The following is a 25,229-nucleotide window of genomic DNA, read 5'->3' as shown; positions in this document are numbered from 1 at the left end:
TGTGTGTGTGCGTGCCCAAGATCCCAAGAAGAGAATGGAGGAGAAGGGATTGTAGTGTGGCCATCCCCCCAGGGGGTGATTTCTTGCTTTTTGTCTCTCTGTCTGTTTCTGTCTGTCTGGCAAGCGCACGTGCCCTATAGCAAAAACCTCTCAAAAAAAAAAACACTCCAAACATGTGTGCATGTGTCCAAAATTCCAAAAGGAAAATGGAGGAGAATGGATTGTGGCATGGCCTTCCCTCCTGCAGGGTGACTCCTCACTTTCCCTCTGTCTGTCTCTCCAGAAAGCACACACACCCTATGGGAAAAAGGAAAAAGTAAAAGAAGTGTTTGTCCTTGTCAGTGCTTTCTAATTGGTATATGTGTGTTCCATCTATAATTCATCTGTATGCTCCATATTTAATAATTTTGAATAGGAAACCTTCTGGGTAGTAATAATAGCCACTCCCCTGCAGTACTTTTCAGAAGTCAGTCAAGCACAGGGTTCCCAAACTGCTTCTCACTAAGAAGCAATGCAACAAGAGAAAGAGGTGTCATCCTGTGGTTCGAATGAAGTTCAGTTATTTCCTAGAATGGAGTTGAAGGTGTCTGTATATTCTTTTACTCTAAAAGGAAAAATTAGGGCTATACCATGGCATGGTGGTTAAGGTGGCTGGATCCCATATGGCCAACCATGCAGTTCAAGGTCTGGACTCAGCAGCTAGAGAAACACGCTGAGCATGTGTGTGTGCATGCCCAAAAACCCAAGAGGAGAGAGAAGTGAGAAGGGATTGCAGCATGACTATTCCCCATGAGCGTGCCTTTCACTCTCTCTCTTTTTCTCTCTCCAGTGAGCACATGCACCATATGACATTTTTGTTTTTAAAGAAGAGAAAAATTCTCTGAAGTTTCAGGTGATCAGAGAACATATTCATATGTATTAAAAATAATATGTAATTATTCATACATATTAAAAATAACCAAGCTGCGGCCAGCAGGTGGCATTGTAGTTAACGTGGTTAAAGTTAAAGACTCCCACCTGGCCAACCATGGTTTGAGTCCTAGACCCGGGTAGCTTACTTTCTCACTTTCCAATTCTCACTCTTTCTGGTCAAATTAAAAAATAATAATAACAAATAAAATTAAGTAAATGAATACTTCAAAAGTTAAAAGACAATCAAAAAAATAATAATCACCGGGACCAGCAGTTGGCGTAATGGCTATGTTGCTGGACTCCATGTAGTCGACCACAGTTCCAGTCCTGGACCCCGTGGCTTAAACTCACACTGGACACGTGTATGTGCATGCCCAAGATCCCAAGAGGAGAATGGAGGAGAAGGGATTACGGCATGGCCATCCACCCCTGGGGGGTGATTTCTCACTTTCTGTCTCTCTGTCTTTGTCTGGTGACGCACATGCCCTATAGCAAAAACCTCTCAAAAAAAAAAAAAAATAGAAATGATCATCATCAAGCTACTAAGTAGTTTTATTTTTATCCCTGATTTTCACTTACCATTATAAAGCAATTAGCATTAGCCCTGAGTTTTTCTCATTTATTAGTATTATTTTCCTCACTTCAATATACTTGCTTTCTTTTTTTTTTATGGGGCACATGCATTCATCAGCAAGGGTGGGGGGATGAGAAATAATGCCTCGCCCCAGACAAGGTGGACACACTGCAGTCCTCCTTCATTTCCTCTCAGGATTTGGGGGCAGCGCACACACACACGCACACACACACATACACACAGTATAATTTGCAAGGGACTCAAACCGTGCAATCAGCCATGTGGGACCCTGCTGCCTTAATGGCTTTGCTGGTCTACTTTCTCCGGTCTTTAAGGTTTGGTTAAGACTGCTAATTAATGTATTCAATGCAGTCTTCCTATATGTGTTTTATTCACCATCTAGTGAGGGAGCCTCAGAAAGTTCATGGAAAATGGAAATAAATATGAGTTTATGTTTATGCAAAAATTTGAAATCCATGCTCAGTTTTTTTCTTTTCTTTTTTTGAGAGGTTTTTACTATAGGGCACATGCACTCGCCAGAAAGACAGAGACAGAGAGACAGAAAGCGAGAAATCACCTCCCAGGGGGATGGCCATGCTGCAATCCCTTTTCTTCCATTCTCCTCTTGGGATCTTGAGCACGCACGCACACGCGCCCAGCGTGAGTTTAAGCCACCGGGTCCGGGACTGAAACTGCGGTCGACTACGTGGGAGTCCAGCAACATAGCCATTACGCCAACCATTGGTCCCAATAGTTTTTTCATAACATGCATTGTCTTTGAACTTTGTGAAGACCCTTTATACTTATTTTCTTTGCTCACTATTAAAAAATAAAAATCAAGTGGTTCCTAATGAAGTTCCCTCTCACAGGGAATGAATGAACAGGGTACGTTTCAACTTTCATATCTCTGAACACTCAGCAGATCTTTGCTCTTTCTGTTGCGGGCAGGTGAAGTTCTGGTCCCAGCACATTTCCTTCATTTTAGTTGGAATAATCATCATCACGTCCATCAGAGGATTGCTCATCACTCTTACCAAGGTACGTTGTAGCAAAGTGTTAAAAAGTACCTGTCTTGGGGTCAGCAGGTGACGTGGTACTTGAGGTGCTGGACTCCCACATGGCTGACTGCAGTTCGAATCCCAGACCTGGCGGCTTGCTTTCTCACTTTATTCTCTTCTCTCTGTCTCTCTCTCTCTCACTGTCCCTCTCTCACACACACACACATGCCCTAAAACAAATTGTTAAAACAATAATAACAAATAAAATTAAATAAATAGGGACCAGGAGTTGGTCTAATGGCTATGCCGCTGGACTCCCATGTAGTTGACTGCAGTTCAAGTCCCAGACCCAGTGGCTTGGACCCCCCAGGCGCATGGGCGTGTGTGCCCAGGATCCTGAGAAGAGAATGGAGGAGAAGGGATTGTGGTGTAGCCATCCCCTCAGGGGGGTGATTTCTTACTTTCTGTCTCTCTGTTTCTGTCTTTCTAGCAAGCGCACACACCCTATAGCAAAAACCTCTCAAAAAATATATATATAATTATTTTTTGTAAAAAGTGCTTATTCTTTGTCTGTTGACATATGTTGCCATGAGATGATTTTACCTAATTAAGATATCTCTTCTTGGGAACCAGCAGTTAGCGTAATGGCTATGTCGCTGGACTCCCACGTAGTCGACCACAGTTTGCATCCTGGACCCGGTGGCTTAAAACTCACGCTGAGCGCGAGTGCATGCGTGCCCAAGATCCCGAGAGGAGAATGGAGGAGAAGGGATTGCGGCGTGGCCATTCCCCCAGGGGGTGATTTCTCGCTTTCTGTCTCTATGTCTCGTTCTGTCTGTCTGGCGAGCACACGTGCCCTATAAAGAAAACCTCTCACCCAAAAAAGAAAAAAGATATCTCTTCTTGGAACTGGCAGGTGGCATAGTGGTTAAGGCACGGGGCTCCCACATGGTCAACCACAGTTTAACTCCTGGTCTTGGCAGCTTGCTTTCTCACTTTCCCTTCTTTTTTCTCTTTCTGTCTCTCTCTGGTCAAATTTTTAAAAACCATAATTAATGAAATAAATAATTTTAAAAAATAAGCTTTCTCCTCTTGAGATCCTAATAGATAAGTATATTTCCCAAAGGCAAGAAAATAAGATGAGGGTCTGTTTTGTGCACTGATGTCACCAGCATCTAGAATCAGACCTGGCACTTGGTAAGTGCACACCAGGTGTTTGGAATAAATAAATGAGTCAGATATTTGAGGTTAAAAGAGTCGTTTGTACAAAAGATAAGGAATAAAGGGGCAGAATATCCTGCTGTTTTCTGGCAGCACAGGAAGTCTTCATGAAGTGGAAAAGTGAGTCCTCAGTACCAGCAGATGGCATAATGGTTGCGTCACTGGACTCTCACATAGTCAACCGAGGTTGGAGTCCCAGGCCCTGTGGCTTCTTACTCATGCCAGGCGCGTGCGCGTGCATGCCCGTGCATGCCCAAAATCCTCAAAGGAAAATGTAGGAGAAGGGATTGCGACATTGCCATCCCCCGGGGGGGAGGGGGTAGTGATTTCTTGCCTTTTCTCTCTCTGTCTGTCCAGCGAGTGCACACGCGCTATAGCAAAAATCTCTCTAAAAATAAAAAGAAAAGTTTGTCCTGTGTGACAGAAGAGGTAGGGATTCCAAGATCTGAGAGCTGCATGAATGAAAGAAGAGACTAGGATCTCTGGACAGCTGCTTTAATGAAAGAAGGAAAGGTATCTTCATGTATCTGGATTTTTTTTTTTTTTTGAGAGGTTTTTTTGCTATAGGGCGCGTGCGCTCGCCAGACAGACAGAGAGAGACAGAAAGCAAGAAATCACTCCCCGGGGGGATGGCCACACCGCAATCCCTTCTCCTCCATTCTCCTCTCAGGATCTTGGGCACGCACGCACACACGCCCGGCGTGAGTTTTAAGCTACCGGGTCTGGGACGCGAACCATGGTCGACTATGTGGGAGTCCAGCGACATAGCCATTACACTAACTGCTGGTCCCCTCTGGATTTTTTTGAAAGAAGTTAGCAGCCTAGGAACAATTACAAATGCTTGGAGTAGCCTGAAATAATCTGTTACAATGTTTCATAGTGACATTAAAGTCATATGCATCACATAGTTTCTGAAATATGCTAGAATAGAAATCCTTTCCTATGTTTAAGTAATATCAACTAACTTTCTTTTATATTTTTTACTTTTTTTTTTTTTTTTTTTTTTTTGGTTTTTGCCCTAGAGTGCATGTGCTTGCCAAAGAGACAGTGAAGTGAAAGGGAAAGTGAGAAATCACCCCCAGGGAGGATAGCCGCACCTCAGTCCCTTCTCTCCTCAGGATTCTGGGCATGTACACGCACCCGGCATGATTTTCAAGGTCCAGGATGTGAATCATAGTCAGCCATGTGAGAATCTAGCACCTTAACTGCCACACTACCTGATCCCAATACCTTCTATCTTTAGGGTGAAACTAAGTCTGTAAGTTTTTCACTAGTCTATTTTAAGTCTCTTCTCTGTAGGCATAATCTTGTCAATTATTCTATATAGTCGGTGGTATGGAAAAGAAGCCAGAGGACACATTCACTCACTGGAAAGAGACAGAGAGAAAGCAAGAAAGCGTTTCCCCCTCCCCACCCCATGGTCATGCCACAATCCTTTTTCCTCCATTTCTTTCTCCTTTCAGGATATTGGGCATGCATGCACATGTATCTGGCAAGTTTCTCAAGCAGCCCGATCCAGGACTCGGACAGCAGATTTGGCCATGTGCAATCCAGCCACCTTAACTACCACACCACAGGCTGGCCCAGAAAAGACACTTTTAGTTAAATATTAACCATGTCTATTTTTGTTTTTGACATAGGAATCAAGGAGTACTGCATAAATTCATCTCTCTTCCCCTTTTTTTACAGTTCTTTTATGCCATCTCCAGCAGTAAGTCCTCCAATGTTATTGTCCTGCTATTAGCACAGATAATGGTAAGTTTAACAACTTTTACGTTTACAGTGGAAGTGTGTGTTTTCGGTTTTGTTTTTAGGGTTTTGCCATAGGGCATGTACATTTGCCAGAGAGAGATAGAAGGAAAGTAAGAAATCACCCCGCAAGCGGGGCGGCCATACTGCAGTCCCCTCTCCTCCATTCTTCTCCTGGGATTTTGAGCACATGCACACACGTGCCTGGTGTGACTTTTAAGCCACTAGGTCCAGGACTCAGACTGTGGTCAGCCATGTGGAAATCCAGCACCTTAACCACCATGCCACCTACTGGCCCCAGAGTGTGTGTTTTTAACTTACATTTTTTTTTTTTTAATTTTTTCATGGTAGTATGTGTGCATGTGGAGGGAGAGAGGGCAACACTGTCCACAGGGTACAGTCACGCTGTATCCTCTTCCTCTAGCCCATCAGCTTAGTACTCTGCATGTGCCTGGCAGGTTTCAGGCTCACTGGGCCAGGGATTCAAACTCCGGTCACTGCAGGATCTGGCCTCTCTTGAAAAGCACAGAGCCAGCTCAAATTCTGTTATTTTTAATTGACAAAACAATTGTACGTACTTATAGGGTACGTACGGTATGGTTGTTCAGTGTGTGAATACAATGTGTTACGATCACCTCAGTGTAACCTGCATATCCCCTCAACATTTGTTACTGCTTTGTATTAGGAGCATTTAAAATCTCTTCTAGCTATCTTGAAGTAGACAGTAGGCCCAGTTGTGGCACTGGGGGTAGGATACTACTGCGTGATACTGGAGCCATATGGGAGGCCCAGGATCAGATCCTGGCAGGCTGGGCAGGGGAAATCACGGCATATTGAGTTCCCATGGAGAATGCCTGTGTATCTTTCTCTTCTCTCATGAAATAAAAAGAACGCACTTTACTCTAGAACTTATTCCTCCTATCTGGATCCATTAACTAACATCTCCCTATCCAGAAATGTGTTTTATACTTTTAAATATTGTAACAATTTCCTTTGGGACCAGCAGATGGCAGAATGGTTATGTCGCTGGATTCCCATATAACCAATTGCAGTTTGAGTACCAGACCCGGCAGCTTAAAACTCACACCGGGCGTGTGCATGTCTGCCCAAAATCCCGAGAGGAGACTGGAGGAGAAGGGATTGCAGCATGGCCAAGCCCCACCACAGTGTTGGAGGGAGGTTCTCACTTTTCTGTCTCTCTGGTGAGCACACATGCCCTATAGCAAAAATCTCTCTTAAAAAAAAGAAACAATTTCCTTTGAACTGTTCCTTACCACATTCAAAGTAACTTCCAGATTACTGTGTTTGCCTTGCAGGGCATGTACTTCGTCTCTTCGGTGCTGCTAATCCGCATGAGTATGCCACTAGAATACCGCACCATTATCACTGAAGTCCTTGGAGAACTGCAGTTCAACTTCTATCACCATTGGTTTGATGTGATCTTCCTGGTCAGCGCACTCTCCAGCATACTGTTCCTCTATCTAGCTCACAAACAGGCACCAGAGAAGCATATGGCACCTTGAATTCATGCCGATACATACTGGGAGAGTATGTCGAAGTTTGGATATAAGGGAAAAGAATGGAAGGGACCAGGACCTATTGTTTTTTTAACAAACGCAATGCTGCAGTAGCACATTCTGCCTCCAGCATACGCCTTCCTCCTCAGATGATACTGTGATCATGAGTGGTCTCAGCCAGAACAGGAGAAATACCTCAGGGCAGAACTCAGCAGAGGGCATCCTGCATGGATATGAGACTGGTGCAACATGGTGGGACGAGGAACAGAACCAGGAAACAAACTAGTGTAAGAAAATTACACTGGGGCCTGCTGGTAGTATGGTGGTTAAGGTGGCAGGATTCCACATGGCCAACTGCATGGTTCAGTGCCAGACCCAGCGGCCTGAAAAACATGCTGGGTGTATGCGCATGCGTGCACAAAATCCAGAGAGAAGGGGGATTACAGCGTGGTCATCCCCCCTAGTAGGTGATTTCTCACTTTATATCTCTCTGTGTCTCTCTCCGATGAGCACACACACCCTATAGCAAACCATAACAAAAGTCACACTGAACTCTGGGGCAAGAGATACTGTGGTAGCTGGGCAGCAATGAAGATCTCGAGTTTCCCTTGAGAATAGCCGTCATTAAAATCAGAGACTGTAACACTTCAGCCTTGGGTTCATTTTATCAAGCAGTTTGGTGTGATGTTTGTGTGATCTAAGGTGAGTTAGCATCCCACCTCTCCTCCCCAACCTTTTAAAATCACCAAGAAGTTGGACCAGCAGATGATGTAATGGTTACATTGCTGGACTCCCACATAGTCAACCGCAATTCCAGTCTCAGACCTGGTGGCTCAACACGCCAGGCACGTGTGTATGTGTGTGTGTGTGCGTGTGTGTGTGCCCAAAATCCTAAGAGAATGGAGGAGAAGGGATTGCAGTGTGGCCATCCCTCCTGGGGGTGATTTCTTACTTTCTGTCTCTGTCTCTCTCCCTTTCCAGTGAGCACACACACCCGATATGCAAAAACTCTCCAAAAAAAAAAGCCAAGAGGTTATCTTTTCTTTATTGAGAAAGGGTTGGTGTGCGACTAACTGAAATAGTTTCTACCAAAAGACTTCAGGCATGTCATTTTTCTTGATTTCCTTCTACTTTGTATTAGTTAAGAGTAACTACTCCAGGGTCAGCAGGTGGCATGGAGGTTAAGGTGGCTGGATTCCACATGGTTGACTATGGAGTTCAAGTCCTGGACCCAGAAGCTTGAAAACCACACTGGGCTGGGACCAGCAGTTATGCCTATGTCACTGGAGTCCCATGTAGTTGACCACAGTTCGAGTCCCGGACCTGGTGGCTTAAACTCACGCCGGGCATGTATGCGAGTGTGCCCAAGATCAAGAGGACAATGGAGAAGGGATTGCGGTGTGGCCATCCCCCCTGGGGGCGGGGGATGATTTCTCATTTTCTGTCTCCGTCTGTCTCTTTCTGGCGAGCGCACATGCCCTATAGCAAAAAAAAAAAAAAACCCATACTGGGCTCATGTGTATGTGTGCCCAAAATCCCAACAGGAGAATAGAGGAGAAGGGATTGTGGCATGGCCATTTCCCTGGAAGGGTGCTTTCTCACTTTTTTCCTTTCTCTCTCTGGTGAACACACATACCCTATAGGAAACTTTAAAAAAGAAAAAAAAAAAAAAAGTATGGGGAGGCAGAGAGGGCTTGCTGCCCTGAGGGTGTGGTCTGGGCTCCTGAGATCCCTGATTTAAAAAAAGTGACTACCTCATGTTCAATTTAATAATGATATATCCATTTTTATTTTTATATATTCCTCATGTTGTGGGGTAACATAATGAATAATTTAACTGGAATAGGTCACTTTCCTATCCTGGAACTTAATTTCTTTCATCTACAAAAAGAAAATGTTGAAAATTTTTTAGAATATTCAGAAATGCAATTTAAGAAAATTCTTAGTTTTGTTGCCTAGAAGTCTTTTTATTACTAAAGTCTTGTTTTGTATTTTATCACGTTCTAGATTTCTAGAAGCAAACGAAGGTTAAAGCACAAAATGTTTTATCCAGGGGCCAGCAGGTGGCGTGGTGGTTAAGGCACTAGACTTCCACATGGCTGACCATGGTTCAAATCTCAGACCTGGCAGCTTACTTTCTCACTTTCCCTCTCTTTTTCTGGTCAGATTAAAAAATATCAATAATGGGGGCCAACAGGTGGCGTGGTGGTTAAGGTGCTAGATTCCCACATATCCAACCACAGTTTGAGTCTCAAACCTGGTAGCTTGTTCTCCCACTTTCCCTTTCTCTCTCTCTGGTCAAATTTTAAACATAACAGTAACAAATGAAATTAAATGAATAAATAATTATTTTTAAAATATATCAATAATAATAAAATTAAATAATTCTTTTAAAAGAGGTTTTATCCAAAACAAAAGCACAATTAAGGTTATACCATGTAACAGGAAAGTTTCAAGTGTACTCAGAAGGCATTTTTAATGGTATTTATTCTAGTAACCACATTATTACAAAGGCCTTTGTAGGCTTACCTTCTCAGATACTTTAACTCTCAGATATACAGATTTATTAATCATCTTTGGTGCTCAAAGAGCCAATAGAAGTAAAAGATACCATCATACAGGCAAATGTGGCTAAGTTGAAGTTTAGAAGATTTCACATAAAAAGAATCTGACTTCTGCCTTAGCTCTATAAGCAGTCTGTAATAGCTGCTCCCCCAAGACAAGTGACAACCGAAGACAATCACACATGATGAATGGTTTCCAGAAGAGTTCTTCTCTAACAGAGGCCATAAAAGGAATGGGTGGCAACTCATTCCTTGAGAAAGGACTCCTATTAAATACCCAGAAGCTGCTGTCAGCCAAAGCCATTACATCTCTGTATCTTCAGAGTTGGAAGAGGCATGTGAGGCTGTACTGAGGGCCTGTGCAGAAGAAAACAAAGATTCACAAGTATTAGAGCATGGCCATCAGAAGAGAGATGAGCTATCCTAGTCACTCACCAGAAGCCAGGTAACCTGAATTCTACACTTGGCTTTCTTTCTGATTTGCTGTTTGACACATTGACAAATTTCTTTGTGTCTATACATATTTCTTTTCTATAAGACTAGTACAGTACTATAAATGACTTCCTTAGAAGAATTATATAGATTTTTTAAAAGACAACTAGTGGGGACCAGCAGTTAACATAATGGCTATGTTGCTGGACTCCCATGTAGTTGACCGAGTCCTGGACCCCGGTGGCTTAAACTCATGCCAGGCACGTGTGTGCATGTGCCCAAGATCCAAAGAGGAGAATGGAGGAGAAGGAACTGTGGAGTAGCCATCCCCCCCGGGGGGTGATTTCTCACTTCCTGTCTCTCTGTCTCTTTCTGTTGAGCACACGTGCCCTAAAGCAAAGCAAAAACCTCACCAAACAAACAAAAGACAACTAGCATACTTCTTTGTTAAGCATTCCAGAATACAAGGTCAATGGCTATTGTATATGAGTATTAATTAGAATTAATATAATAGAATATTGAGTTAAGCTTTTGGAGTCCCGGCTCTGCCATAAATTTCATGATGAACTTGGAGAAGTCATTTCACTTTTGCACTTCAAGTTCATCTATGAAAAAAAAATTGAATAAAAATATAAAACTGATACCAAGGAATTTATCTAATCAAAATATGTAGGAGCTTCAAAAGTTAATGGAAAATAGAATTAAAGTATGAGTTTACTTTGGTGCAAACAATTTGAAATTCATGTATAGTTTTTTTATAAAATGCATTTTCCAAGGACTTTGAGAAGATTCCTCCTGTGGAGAATGATGCTTAATCTAAAAAAAAAGTCATACTTGCAAATTATTTGAAAATAATGCAGTCCCCTAACCATTACTATTTTCATGTTCACTGTGATCCAAGCATTTTTTTTTTCCTTTTTTGAGAGCTTTTTGCTATGGGCTATAGGGCGCTTGCGCTCGCCAGAAAGAGAGACAGAGAGGTAGAAAGTGAGAAATCACCCCCCAGGGGTGATGGCCAGCCTCAATCCCTTCTCCTCCATTCTCCTCGCAGGATCTTGGGCACGCATGCACGCATGCACACATGCCCGGCGTGAGTTTAAGCCACCGAATCCAGGACTCGAACCATGGTCAATTACATGGGAGTCCAGCGACATAGCCTTTCAGCCAACTGCTGGTCCCAACCCAAGCACTTTTTAAAGCACTGTAATAATCTTAGTTAATAAAATCCTGGTAATAATTCTACAAAGTATCCCTGTCTTACAGATGAGGAAACTGAAGCACAGGGCAAATAAATCAATTTGTCCAAGGCTAATAAGCGACAGAACCAGAATTTATACCTAGATAGTCTGATTTAGGTTCTTCTGGTGTCCCCGTTATACTTTTTATAAACTTCTGACTTGTATTTCTTGACTTGTTGGTTCTAGATAAATAACAAACTCATTGTCTTTCCACTGCTTCTTGTCCTCCACAGTAACCTGACTTTTTACCTATCTTTACAGTGTCATTCTCTAGTATTAGGTTGTCAGAAAAGTCATGAGGTATTTCTCTATGTTTTTCTATGCAAAAATGCATCATAGCTTTTCCTGACAACACAATATTTCAGAACAATCTGTGGTAAACCTAGATATGAGTATTTCTTGACTTGTTGGTTCTAGATAAATAAGAAACTCATTGTCCTTCCACTGCTTCTTATCCTCCACAGTAACTTGACTTTTTACCTATCTTTACAGTGTCATTCTCTAGTATTAGGTCGTCAGAAAAGTCATGAGGTATTTCTCTATGTTTTTCTATGCAAAAATGCATCATAGCTTTTCCTGACAACACAATATTTCAGAACAATCTGTGGTAAACCTAGATATGAGGTATACATTTTAGGGATTGTCCCAAACCCTGGTAAGTTAGCTCACTAAAAGCACTCTTATCCCTACTCACCCGATCTTTTGCCACGGGCCCATCGGACTCGGACTCTGCTAGTGTTTCTTCTTCGGAATCTGGGGAGGCATCTAATGGATCAGCCATGGAGGAAACAATAGGGATTTTCTTTGCCTGGAAATAATCATAGGCCTTCTTTCCGCAGACTAAGAGTGTGACACTCTTCCCGCTGCTCTGGATTTTGTCCACCACTTTCTCATAGGGTTCATCCAGCACATTCGCCCCATTTACTTCAATGATGACATCCTCATCCTCCAGCCCAGCTGAGGCAGCAGGGCTGCCCTTCTGTATCTGTGAACAGAGGTGCCCCGGTATCAGTTCCACACACAAGCAAGGGCGTGTTAGACTGGCTTTCCTCCAGAGGATAAATGAGTTCGAGAATTTATTCTTAACCCTGTTACTATTTCTCTTTGAGATACAGAAGTTAAGAAAGGCGCTCTCATGCTTTTCTGCACTTGAAAGCTACAACCTCCATACTGACGTGAGTAGTGTTATGAACAGTGGTTGAATATCATTTTGGCTGTCTTCTGGGCTGAAGGCCTTAGGTTTCCTAGATCCCCCTTCTTCTCTGCTAGCTTATAGGGATAGTCTTCTCATGGTCAGTCCCTACCTGATGGGGGCATCAGGCCAAATGCACAGAGTAAAAACAAATAACACTCCCAGTCGGGACTGGTAAAGGTGTCATGTCTACTTACTCCTTTAACTTGATTCAAAAATGTCTAGAGAGACAATCTGGTGGAACAGATGTCTGGGAAGCAGAAGATGTGAGTTTACAATATTATATGCTAACTTACAGGGTGCAGAACCATGACAGCATTTATCTGACCCCACCTGAGCCCCTCGGTGAAAACCCTAAATGTAACCTTTTTACTCAGCCATGGTTGGGTGGGGGAGCTGAGAATGTGCTAATCATGACTGATGTTAGGCTACGGGAACAGATTACCGTACCTCTTTGACGAATGAGCCTGGCAGACCCCGAATTGCATTCAAGTGAAAGCCATAGCCGTTTTCACCTTTAACCAGTCTGCAGATTTTAGGCTTATGAGTGCCTACTTCCTCTGCAGTATCTGGACTTGAGGCCTCCAGAGGAGCAGGCGTAGGCGCTGGAACCTCCTTAATGGAACCATTAGGTAGCTCTTGACTTTGAAGATAGAGAAATGGAGAAAATCGAGCCTTTTGAAAATAGAAGAAAAACATTTGACTTAATTGTAAGTATGAGTAGTTACACTTTATTAAATATGCTGGCTTAATTTGGAAAGTGTCATACATATTCCACTTCTCTTCCAGATACATCTGGTTGTAGACTGTAAATTTCCCTACTACCTCAGTCGCAAAAGGTATAAAAGATCAAGCTTGGTTATCGAGTAATATAAACATGCACACAAAGGTATATGTATGCATAAAATAAAAGCACGCAGAATGGCATACAATAATCCAAAGAGATGTCTGCTAGAATTGCTAGTTTCTTCTGACCCTGTGATGGTGAGCAAATCACTGGACACCCTATACACAGTCCCGTTATTGGGAAATGACACATATCTGAGTGACTAGCCCAGTATCTCAGGCAAAATAAGTTCTCTGGCACTTCCCTTTCAGTAACATGATCTTCAGAGCTCCTTAAACACAAAGAAAGTAAACACAAGATGCTATTTTGATCACTATCTGAAGACTAAAAGCTAACAGAAGAGACCAACCTGAATACACAGTAATAACTGGGGGCGGAGGGCGCAATGGCAATCATGTGGTCACGTAACAAAAGTTAATTCCAACTTTGCTGCTCATCACCGCCCCCTGTCCTGGGATCTGTCATGCTCAGTTTATCTTACTATTTATGGTAATAGCCACCAACTGGCCATTCTGTTATGTCTAACTCCACCGTCTGTAAGGACTTCTAGTCTGTCTCAACTCCCAGACCATCTGTGTGAAGAAAGCACTTTCCTTGAGTGCAGAAAAGGCGTAAAACAGAAAACATGACTGATTTCAGCAGAATTAAAGAGTTACAGTGGCTGTAGATTTTAGCTGAAGGTTAGGAGGGCAGGTTTTGGTGTAGTATGATCTTGGGTCAGCAGTTTGGTTGCTGCCCACAGTGTCCATGACATTTGCTGGGAAATGAATAGGAGTTCAAGCAATTAAAGGTGAGCCCAGGGGGCAGCAGGTGGCATAGTGGTTAAGGTGCTGAACTATATGGCTGACAACAACTAGGTGGCTTGATATTCACACTGGAAGCATGTGTGTGAGTGCCCAAAAATCCCAAGAGGAGAATGGAGGAGAGGGACTGTGGTGTGGCCATCCTCCCTGGGGGGTGATTTCTCACTTTCTGTATTTCTGGCAAGTGCACATGCCCTATAGCAAAAATCTCTAAAAAATAAAGGTGATTACTGTGTATGCTCCAACCCAGATCACACTGCTCAGCAGCCTGGCTAAAAATAGACCTTGGATCCTCTGGTTATCATCCGCCTTACTAACCACAAGACCACATCTTCTTCCTTTCTAAATGAGAGTAGCACCAGTAGAACCTTCTAGTATCTAGTTCAACTAACTCAAGACCTCTCAGTGATGAACTTGCAAATGTCCCATATTGAAGTCTTTCTCTCTTTAATGTGAACATTTATCAAAGTGACTTTGCTACATTTGATTGAACAAGCAAATCTGTTTCTGACTGGCAGCTCATCTTGAGGTGCAGCAACAAAACAAAAAGCCAGGGCCAGCAGGTAGCATGGAGGTGAGGCACTGAATCCCCATGGCCAGGTGTGTGCTTCGAGTCCTAGACCCGGCAGCTTGAAAATCATACAGGGTATGTGTGCACACATGCCTAGAATGTCAAGAGGAGAAGGGTTTGCAGTGTGCCCATCCCCTCTGGGGGCAGGGGGGGTGGGGGGGTGATTTCTCACTATCCTTCTCTCTGTCTCTCTCTGGCAAGCACAGACACCCTATAGAAAAACTAATAAAAAAAAATTGTTTAAAAGTAAAGCTTTTATTCTTCATTTCAACTCTTCCGAGGTGTAGTGCATGCCAGGAACTATTTTAAGTCTCAAGGGCCGCTCCACACCCTAATCCTTGGAACTTACTCTGAGGCAGAGCTGAAAAAGGGCAGGAATCTTTTTAGATCAAAGTTCTCTCATATTAACCAAACAACAATTACAGTTCAATCATTCTGTGATAAGATTAGAAGGAGTTGGAAAGGACTCAATGTCAGAAACCCCTTAACTGCAGCCAGAGCCGTGGCCTGACTTCTGCTTGGCTTTCTCCAACAACTGGGAGAGCTCACCGCTCTGCAGAAGTGATTCATCCCGTTTGGGGCAGCCTCAGTTCTTAAGCCAAAAGATCCAACTATGCCCTATACAATGCTGCAACATATGCAGAAGTAGTCTAGGGCCAGCCTGTAGCCTAGTGGTTAGGGTATCTGGATCCCCTGTAGCCAGCCGCACTTCAAAACCTGGCCCCGCAGCCCACAATCCCAACAGGTTGGAGTAATAGAAAAAGGATTGTGGCTCGCTCTCTCTCTCTCTCTCTCTCTCTCTCTCTCTCGGAAACACACACACCCTCTGGCAATTAAAAAAAATTAAAGGTCTATTCTTCCTCACATGGAAAAGCCTTTGAAATTCTTGATATGCTCTTCTTTCTTCTCCAAAGCCCTATGCCTACTCAAGCTAAATAATCTCAAAATGGCTTCCAAAACCTCTTCCCTATTTTCCTTTCTTTTCACTGCCCTTTTATTTTTTAAGAATTGTTTAATTTTGGGACCAGCAGACAGCATAATGGTTATGTCGTTGGATTCCCACGTGGTTGACCACAGTTCGAGTCCCAGACCCAGTGGCTTGAAAAACATTGGGCACGTGTGTGTGCATGTCCAAGATCCCAAGAGGAGAATGGAGGAGAAGGAATTGTGGCATGGCCATCCCCACCAAGGTGTGATTTCTCATTTGCTCTCTCTGGCGAGCACACATGTCCGTTTTTTTTTACTGTTGGGCATGTGTACTCACTAGAGAGAGACAGAGAGAGGAAAAGTAAAAAAAGCAAGCCAGCAGGTCCAGGACTCAAACCACAATTGGTCATGTGGGAGTCCAGCACTTTAACCACCATGCCGCCTGTTGGCCCGTCACTGGTGCTTTTAAAGTGAGGTTCTCAGAACTGGACTATTGATTTAGCAAGCAGCATTTATATGTGTGAGGTATTATTGTGCTCATTTTAAACTTCAACTCACTTAACCCTCACAGCCACCTTTCGCAGTAGCTATCCCACCCTACCACTAAGGAGACTAATGCACAAGGTGACACCAGAATTCCAAGTATGGTCTGACTTCGTCATTACAGTTAAGGTGATGCTCTCTAGAAGCCAAGTGTCAATGTAACTTTAAATCACCTTTTCTGGGTGAGGGCAGCTACTGGGAGTATGCAGTTTCTGGTCTTTTTCTACAGTCATCAAATCAAGTCTCACCATTTCATATTCATACAATTTTTTAAAGAGGCTTTTGCCTTCGACAATCACCAGAGAAAGAGAGATAGAGATAGTGAGAGGGAAATTGAGAAATCACCACCCGGGAGGATGGCCACACCACAATCCCTTTTCCATTCTCCTCCACGAATCTTGGGCATGCATGCACACATGCCCAGCGTGATTTTCAAGCTACTGGGTCTGGGACTCAAATAGCAGTCAGCCATGTGGGAGTCCAGCAATGTAACCATCACTACTGCTGGTCCCACAATTTTCCTTTTTTAAAAAAAATTATTTATTTCCATTTGTTTTTTATTTATTTATTTTAATTTGATGAGAGACAGAAAGAGAAAGGGAAAGGAAGAAAGCAGGACTCAAACTGCAGTCAGCCGTGTGGAAGTTCACTTCTTTAACACCATACCACCTGCTGGTCCACATTCAATTTATTTTAAGTTACAACAGTATTTGAAATTTACTCCTGTTTCAATTTAGTGTTTTCTTTCTTTTTCCTTATTTTTTTATTATTATGCTTTAGGACACCTATACTCACCAGGGAGAGAAAGAGAAAGTAAGAAAGCATCCCCTGGGGCCAGCAGGTAATGCGGTGGTTAAGGGCACTGGACTCCCACATGGCCAACCCTGGTTTGAGTACTGGACCTGGTGGCTATCTCTCTCTCTCTCTCTCTCTCTCTCTCTCCATCTCTGGTCAAATTTAAATAAATAAATAAATAAAAGTTAAATTTAAAAAAAAAGGCAAGCATCCCCTGGGAGGATGACCACACTATAGTCCCTTCAGCTCCATTCTCCCATTGTGATTTTGGGCATACACTCACAAGTGCCCAGCACGTTTTTCAAGCCTCTGTGTCCAGCACTGACACCACACAGTCAACCATGTGAGATCCAGTCATTTTTACCATGCCACTGGCTGACTATAAACTTTCTTTCTATCCTAATTTAGATATTTGAATATTAATTATACCCTCCAAGAAATTACTTACCACTGTTGTTCTCAAAGTATGTTAAATAGGTTTCCATGGCTCCCCTCATATTTTCAGGCTAGTTCAGGATAGGAACAGCAGTTTGGCATTGGAGACTTCTATTCAGGTTGACCTTGTTCTAATATCAAGTATTCTCTAGGTTTGATTCTTCAACTAACAAAAACCCAATTTATTTTTCTATCACCCAGTTTTCTGTGACTTAAGGGTTCAATCACAGGACCAACAGATGGTGTAATGGTTACATCACTGGACTCCCACATAATCGACCGCAGTTCAAGTCCCTGAGTCGGTGGCTTAAAACTCATGCAGGGGGCTTGTGTGTACATGCCTAAAATCCTGAAAGAATGCAGAAGGGATTGCTGCATGGCCATCTCCCTGGGGAGTAATTTGCTTTCTGTCTCTCTGGCAAGTGGATGCACTGTACCATATAGCAAAAATACCTCTTAAAAAAAAAAAAAAGTCCAATCAGGCAGGTAGGCTGGACTCCTACATGGCCAACTATGGTTCAAGTCCAAGACCTGGAGCCTGAAAAACCACACTGGGCGTTGGTGCATATGAACCCAAAATCTCAAGGAGAATGGAGAAGGATTGTGGTGTGGCCACCCCAAGAATTTCTCCAATTTCTTCTCTCTCTTGCCAGTCCTATAGCAAAAGTCTTTTAAAATAGGAAAATGAGGGCCAGCAGGTGGCAGGGTGGTTAAGATGAGCTGGACTCCCATATGACTGACCACAATTTGAGTCCCAGACCTGCCAACTTGCTTTCTCACCTTCTCCCTCTGTGTCCTAAGTGGGCCCAGTGGCCTATAGTTAAAAAAAAAAAAAAAAAAAAAGAAAGAAAATTAAATAATTATTTTTAAAATAATAAAAATTTTAAATATTTGAAAGGTGTTCTTTAAGGGAACCAGCAGTTAGCATAATGGCTATGTCACTGGACTCCCACGTAGTCGACCGTGGTTCGCGTCCCAGACCCGGTGGCTTAAAATTCATGCCAGGCGCGTGTGCGTGCGTGCCCAAGATCCCGAGAGGAGAATGGAGGAGAAGGGATTGCGGCATGACCATCCCCTCTGGGGGGTGATTTCTCGCTTTCTGTCTCTATGTCTCTCTCTGTCCATCTGGTGAGCGCACGCGCCCTATAGTGAAAATCTCTCCAAAAAAAGAAAAAAAAATGGTGTTCTTTAAGAACCTGAGCTCAAATACTGTCATTAGTCTTTATTAAACTAGGTAATTTTAGCAAATCACGTAAGTCTCTCTCCAAGCTTTAGTTTGCTCATCTATAAAAAGGGGCTCCTATCAGCATTCACAATACTCCTACCTCTGCATCATTTATTTACCTTCTTAAGCTTCTATTATTGTATATGACATTTATTTTATTCATCTTTATGACCAACACCTAGTAAGGCAGATGGTACTTAGAAACCCCTCGATGTCTATTAGACTAGACTGCATCTCAGTTCTTGTGATTATAAAAATGTATAGTACCTTAGGACTGTAGATAGGCTGGGACCAGCATAATGGCTACATCGCTGGACTCCCATTTAATTGACTAAAGTTCGAGTCCCGGGCCTGGTGGCTTAAAACTCACACCAGGTGTGTGTGCGTACATGCCCAAAAGCTCAAGAGGAGAATAGAAGACAAGAGATTGTGATGTGGCCATCCCCCCTGGAGAGGTGATTTCTTCCTTTCTGTCTGTCTCTCTGGTGAGTGTACTCACTCTAATAGCAAAAATATCTCTTTAAAAAAAAAAAAAAAGAAGAAGAAGAAAGAAAGAAAGAAAGGAAAAGAATGTAGACAGGGTATTATGAGTAAGAGTTGTTAATAGAGGGTCCAGCAGGTGGCATAGTGGTTAAGGCACTGGACTCCCCCATGGCTGACCATAGTTCTGGACCTGGAAACTTGATACTCACGCTGGGTGTATGTGCATGCATGTGTGCCCAATATCCCAAGAGGAGAATGCAAGAGAAGGGCTTACAACATGGCCATTCCCCCTAGGGAAGATTTCTCGTTTTCTCTCTTTCTTTCTGTCTCTCCAGTGAGCGTCAACACCCTATAGCAAAATCTCTCAAAAAGAAATAGCACTTATAAACTAAAGTCCAGTAGTAAAAGTTCACACATACTTGCTAAGCTTTCACATAAAGATTTAGTAAACAACAGTAAGTACAATTTCCCCTCTTCAAAACAAAAAATGGATTTTTAGGGAAAAACAAGTTAGTTTACTTAGGATTTATCAGCATGCCATATTTAGTATGCTGCACTTGCTATTGTAAGTAGTTAGATTACTTATGATATTGTGTGATCAACGAAATGTTGGGGGAAAAGGAATTGAAGACAACTGTAGACAGCAGAGATAGTGTAATAAGAGAGTGGAATAGGGCAGAGGGTCAGACATGGGGTAAAAAACATATATACATGAAAGTAGAAATGGAATATTATGGATGATAACATGCATGATTAAGCCACTATCCAGTTTATTCTAGATGGGAAACCACATTTTGTATGTTGTGATGATGCTCAGGAAATGAATGTAAATTAATAAAAAAAAATTTTCAGAAGAAAAAAAAGCAGAATATATCACAAATCTTCAAACATCATGAAAATCAATTAACATTATCATGGGAGAATACCTTATATCAATGGTTCTCACCTCATAAGTGAAAAATAAATTATCTCCTTTTCTAAACGAAAAAAAAAAAAAATCTTGGGACCAGCAGTTGGCATAATGGCTGTCGCTGGACTCCCATGTAGTCAACCACAGTTCTAGTCCCAGACCCAGTGGCTTAAACTCATGCCAGGCGCGTGTGCGTGCGTACCCAAGATCCTGAGAGGAGAATGGAGAAGGGATTGTGGCGTGGCAATCCCCCTAGGGGTGATTTTTGGCTTTCTGTCTCGCTGTCTTTCTGGCGAGCGCATGTGCCCTATAGCAAAAACCTCTCCTCCTCCCAAAAAAAAAAAAAATCTTTAAACTCTAGACCAACGGGTGCCATGGTGGTTAAGCCACTGGACTCCCACATGGCCCACAGCGGTTCAAGTCTTGGACCTGGTGGCTTGCTTTCTCACTTTCCCTTTCTCTCTCTCTGCCTCTCTCTGGTCCAATTTAAAAAAATGAATGTTAGGGACCAGCAGTTAGCGTAATGCCTATGTCGCTGGACTCCCACGTAGTCGACCGCAGTTCAAGTCCCGGACCCGGTGGCTTAAAACTCACGCCCGGCAGGTGTGCGGGCGTGCCCAAGATCCCAAGAGGAGAATGGAAGAGAAGGGATTGTGGCGTGGCCATCCCCCCTGGGGGGTGATTTCTTGCTTTCTGTCTCTCTCTCTCTGTCTGTCTGGTGAGTGCACGCGCCCTATAGCAAAAACCTCTTCAAAAAAAATGATAACAAATAAAAAGTTAATAAATAATTATGTTAAAAGAATGGGCCCCTCCCTTGCACACGTATTACTTGTGTTACTCACCATCCTGTATATGTTGTCCGTCTCTTTGTCTACCACCAGTAGTGAAGTCTGATCTCCACCCTTTCTGATCATTTCCACCACACTGTCATGATCGAGGGTTTCCACACACTCGCCGTTGACAGCAACTACCAGGTCGTTGTTCTTCAACCCAGCCTTCTCTGCCGGACTTCCAGAATCTATGTCCTTGATGACTTGACCTGTCCATCCCCCACCCCCAAAAATAGAAGTATCAGAAAAGTTCCTCAACAAATAAACTGCTGCAGAAGTCCAAGGTCCTTAGGAAACAGATATAAAAGACAACTCTGTACAACTACTTCTCATCCACGGGCATCCCAGGATTCTTATAAAGCACCCTTATCTGGACTCACTTCCGGCTCAGAACTTACTCCAGGGATAAGCCCAGCTATTAACAATTAAAGGGCCTTGGGACCAGCAGTTGGCTTAATGGCTATGTCACTGGACTCCCATGTAGACGACTCTGATTCGAGTCCCAGACCCGGTGGCTTAAACTCATGCCAGGCGTGTGTGCGTGCATGCCCAAGATCCCGAGAGGAGAATGGAGGAGAAGGGATTGCGGCGTGGCCATCCCCCCTGGGGGGTGATTTCTCACTTTCTATCTCTATGTCTCTCCCTGTCTGTCGGGTGAGCGCACGTGCCCTATAGCAAAAACCTCTCCAAAAAAAAATCAACAGATACTGCAAATGAGCACTTTTCATGGAGCCAGTTTACCAGATACCATGGCCCGATCCCAGAGTCTGCCCTAGTACCTGCTGCAGGAACTTGCTGATGCCCAAAGTCAGGCCTGTGTGTGATGTCAAACCTGGCCCAGCTACGCCTCCTACTTTCTCATCTATAGTGGGGAGTGGGGGGCCAAATGGACTTCCGGGGTTGGATTGGGATGAAGAATGGGGTGACCACACTGCCCAGTCTTCGCTCTCCCAGCGTCTTACCTTTCTGTTCCGGGCCCGCCCGCAAATAGAAGCCATAGCCGTTGCTTCCCTTCTTCATCTCCACAACTCTGGGCTGCCGTGGTAACAGTTTCAAACTGGTTGTTTCTCTCTTGAATTGTATCTTCTGCTCTCGAAGGAGCTTGTCAGTGTCTTTGTCCATCAGTAAGAACATCACTTTGCTCCCTGATTTCTTCACCTACAACACCACACAGAGGTGAGGAATGGCATCACCCCCAGGGTCAACGCGGGAGAGTGAGAAACTTTGCACACAGAGTCGCAGTTCAGCAGCAAGTCTGGGACGCAAGCTGCGGTGTAAGCTGTTGAGCTGCTGTTTCCTACCACCTCACGTATTTCTCTGTCTCCATTCTGATGGTTGTTTTTTCCCTTTGCTAAGTATGACCTCACCCACACAGATGCTAACAGAACCCAAGTGAAAGCTAGAATGCAGAAAGCCCAGGCAGATAAAAAGGCAAAGGCTAGGCTAGGTGCCTGGGAAAGAAAGTAAGGGTCCACTTTAAGGATTATTCCACCAAGAGAAGGTGGTCCATGCTCGAGGTTCCATATGACCTCAGGGAAACCTCAGATCATTTTCCACGTGTCATGGAACCAAGCTGGGACCTGAGATTGGGGTAACAGGTCTCCCATGCGCAGCACTCACAGCCACAGAGGTCACCTGCCATTTCTAGGCAAACATTTTAGCATCACCTGCTCCATACTGAATCTACTGTACAGAGGAGGCTCCCTCAGGTACAAACGAGATCTAAAAGGTAAAGCGAATGATTCTTTAGACCTCTTCACGTGAAACTATTAGGTCATCGGGAAAGTCATGATGCATTTTTTTATATTATTTATTTAATTTTACTTATTATTATTACTATGTTTTAAATTTGCTATAGGGCACGTGGGCTCACCAGAGAGAGAAAGAGAGAGGGAGGGAATGTGAGAAATCAAGCCACCAGGCCTGGGACTCAAACCACGTGGTCAGCCATGTAGGAGTCCAGAACTTCAACCACCACGCCACCTGCCGGCCCCTACAATGCATTTTTAAACAGAAAAACATCAAAAGTACTTCGAGACCAGCAGTTGGTGTAATGACTATGTCGCTGGACTCCCATGTAGCCAACCATGGTTCAAGCCCTGGAGCCGGCGGCTTAAACTCACGCCGGGCGCATGTGCGTGCATGCCCAAGATCCCAAAAGAATGGAGGAGAAGGGATTGCAGCGTGGCCATCCCCCCTTGGTGGTGATTTTTTGCTTTCTGTATCTCTGTCTCTCTCTGTCTTTCTGGCGAGCACTCATGCCCTATAGCAAAAACCTCTCCAAAAACAAAAAGTACTTCATGACTTTTCCAACAGCCCAATAGCAAAGACTGTATTTCAAACCTAAATTAACCCTAGCACATCTGCCCTGTATACAAATGAGCAGCTCGACAGGACATTCAGGATGTTCTTCCTGTCATAAACTCATCCCAGCCACTACCCACCCCCCATCTCTCACTTCCAGTGAGAACAGAGTGAAAGCTAGAAGAGGACAAGTCCTTCCCGGGCCTTACCTTTTCAACCACCTCCTCGTGGCTGGCATCTTCTACATTCTCTCCATTCACTTCAATCAGGTGATCGTCATCCCGGACCCCAGCTTTCATAGCTACGCCTTGCGGTGTTACATCCGTCATGTACACTCCCTTTTTACCTGGAAGAGGGCAGGGAGTGAATTCCACTGTGCAGATAGGCTAGATGTCGATGATAAAGGCTTTCTTCCAATTACAAAGCTAGCATTAGAGCTCCTCACACAAAGCTTGACACAACCATTATTCAATGGGTTTTTGCTGGTTTCAAAAGAATTTCTGAGCCTCAGGAGGCATTGGCCTCTTGAACCAGAAAGTGCTAATCCATGCCCATTCTGCAACACCGCATCAGGGTCCCTTTCTCTGCACTCGTAGAATTAGAATGCACCTGGCTCTTTCTCCCATTTTGTTAGTACTGTCACCAACCAGCACAGTGGAGTCAACGACTCTCAGCAGCTACCAAGGACAGAGGCACAGGAGAGCGTGCACGCGTGGAGGTGGTATGATTTAGGTGCTACCTAAAGAAATACTGTCAATTGGGGTCAGCGGGTGGTATAATGGTTTTGTCCCTGTACTCACACATATTTAACTGTGGTTTGAGTCCCAGACCTGGCAGCTTAAAACTCATGCTGGGTGCATATTTGCACACCCAAAATCCCAAGAGGAGAATGGAGGAGAAGAGATTGTGGCATGGCCATCCCCTCTGAGGGGTGATTTCTCACTTCTGTCTCTGTCTCTCTGGCAAGCACATGTACCCTACAGCAGAATTCTCTCTTAAAAAAAAAAGAAAAGAAAAGAAAGGAAGAAATACTATCAATTCTTCCCAAGATACTAATGTTCCAGTCTGATTTAATGGTAGCTTGATGACCACATAAGTCATTTCTAAAGATTTAACAGTAACTTACAGTCTGCTTCTTTAACCACTCAACATTTCACATTTGTCCTTTTACCTTGTTACATTTTGTCATGAAGGAAACTTTTCTGGTGTGCGGATCACTGGCCCCATCTGCTCCTTTATCAGTTAATTACGACCTACCACCAGGGCTTTTCCCATCTTGGGAAGAAAGTGGGCAGGGCATCAGAGGAAACCAGCTGGCTAACGTCTCTGGTTCCATCCCGCGTCCCAGAGACCCATCACAGAACCCCAGCCAACAGCGCACAGGTCTGTCCACACCTCTGAAATTCCAGAAACAAGGAATCATACGGTTTCCCACCTTTCCATGTAGCTCTCAGCAAGAGGTCAGGGACACCCTGCGGAACTGACGAGGCCAGACCACAGCTTTGGACACTATTTAAATGTCCCAGCTGGGTGGAGATTTTTACATTCTCTTCAGCAGCTACAACAGTGTCTGACAGACCCCCAAGTGTGAGATAATTTATTGAACAAATGAATGACCACATGGCCACTCAGAGATGGAAAGAGAAAAGAGATACCATCTGACTCAAAAGTATGAAGAGGACTTCAAAAAGTTCATGGAATAAAATGAAGTACGAGATTATTTTGGGGGCCAGCAAGTAACGTGGTGGCTAAGGCACTGGAGTCTCAAACGACCAATCGCAGTTCAAATCCTAGACGTGATGGCTTGCTTTCTAACTTTCCCTCTCTTTTGCCCTGGTTAAATTAGAATAAAATGAAGTACGAGATTATTTTGGGGGGTGCAAGTGACATGGTGGCTAAGGCACTGGAGTCTCAAATGACCAATCACAGTTCAAATCCTAGACGCGATGGCTTGCTTTCTAACTTTCCCTCTCTTTTGCCCTGGTTAAATTAAAAATTAATAATAATAAACTAAACACACACAAACACACACATATACATATGTAGGAGAGGTTTTTGCTATAGGGCGCATTCTCTCGCCAGAAAGACAGAGACAGAGACAAAAAGCGAGAAATCACCCCCCCCAGGGGGGATGGCCATGCCACAATCTCTTCTCCTTC

At 43.7% G+C, this 25,229-nt stretch overlaps 2 protein-coding genes across 3 annotated transcripts in view; one reads left to right on the top strand and one right to left on the bottom strand.

Moving 5' to 3' along the window:
• The window catches only part of GPHRA (golgi pH regulator A), a 40,846-nt gene extending 33,230 nt beyond the window's left edge, over positions 1 to 7,616 (top strand). The window contains exons 12-14 of one of the 2 annotated variants that reach the window (XM_006157145.3): positions 2,435 to 2,524; positions 5,395 to 5,460; positions 6,771 to 7,616. In XM_006157145.3, coding sequence (XP_006157207.1) covers positions 2,435 to 2,524; positions 5,395 to 5,460; positions 6,771 to 6,977 — 363 coding nt within the window. In that variant the 3' untranslated portion in view covers positions 6,978 to 7,616. The remainder of the gene's footprint in view (positions 1 to 2,434; positions 2,525 to 5,394; positions 5,461 to 6,770) is intronic. The other variant, XM_027775197.1, reaches the window with a different exon arrangement.
• A 1,824-nt stretch (positions 7,617 to 9,440) lies between these two features.
• The window catches only part of PDZK1 (PDZ domain containing 1), a 44,982-nt gene continuing 29,193 nt past the window's right edge, over positions 9,441 to 25,229 (bottom strand). Inside the window, exons 4-9 of the mRNA XM_006157144.3 lie at positions 23,280 to 23,416; positions 21,729 to 21,924; positions 20,779 to 20,975; positions 12,848 to 13,072; positions 11,900 to 12,190; positions 9,441 to 9,892 (exon numbers count right to left, since the gene is read on the bottom strand). Of these exons, the coding sequence (XP_006157206.1) occupies positions 9,839 to 9,892; positions 11,900 to 12,190; positions 12,848 to 13,072; positions 20,779 to 20,975; positions 21,729 to 21,924; positions 23,280 to 23,416 (1,100 nt within the window). The 3' untranslated portion in view covers positions 9,441 to 9,838. The remainder of the gene's footprint in view (positions 9,893 to 11,899; positions 12,191 to 12,847; positions 13,073 to 20,778; positions 20,976 to 21,728; positions 21,925 to 23,279; positions 23,417 to 25,229) is intronic.

Source organism: Tupaia chinensis, unplaced genomic scaffold, assembly GCF_000334495.1.
Source record: "Tupaia chinensis unplaced genomic scaffold, TupChi_1.0 Scaffold000529_1, whole genome shotgun sequence".
Classification (NCBI taxonomy): Eukaryota; Metazoa; Chordata; class Mammalia; order Scandentia; family Tupaiidae; genus Tupaia; species Tupaia belangeri.
This window is presented reverse-complemented; position numbering and strand designations above follow the sequence as displayed.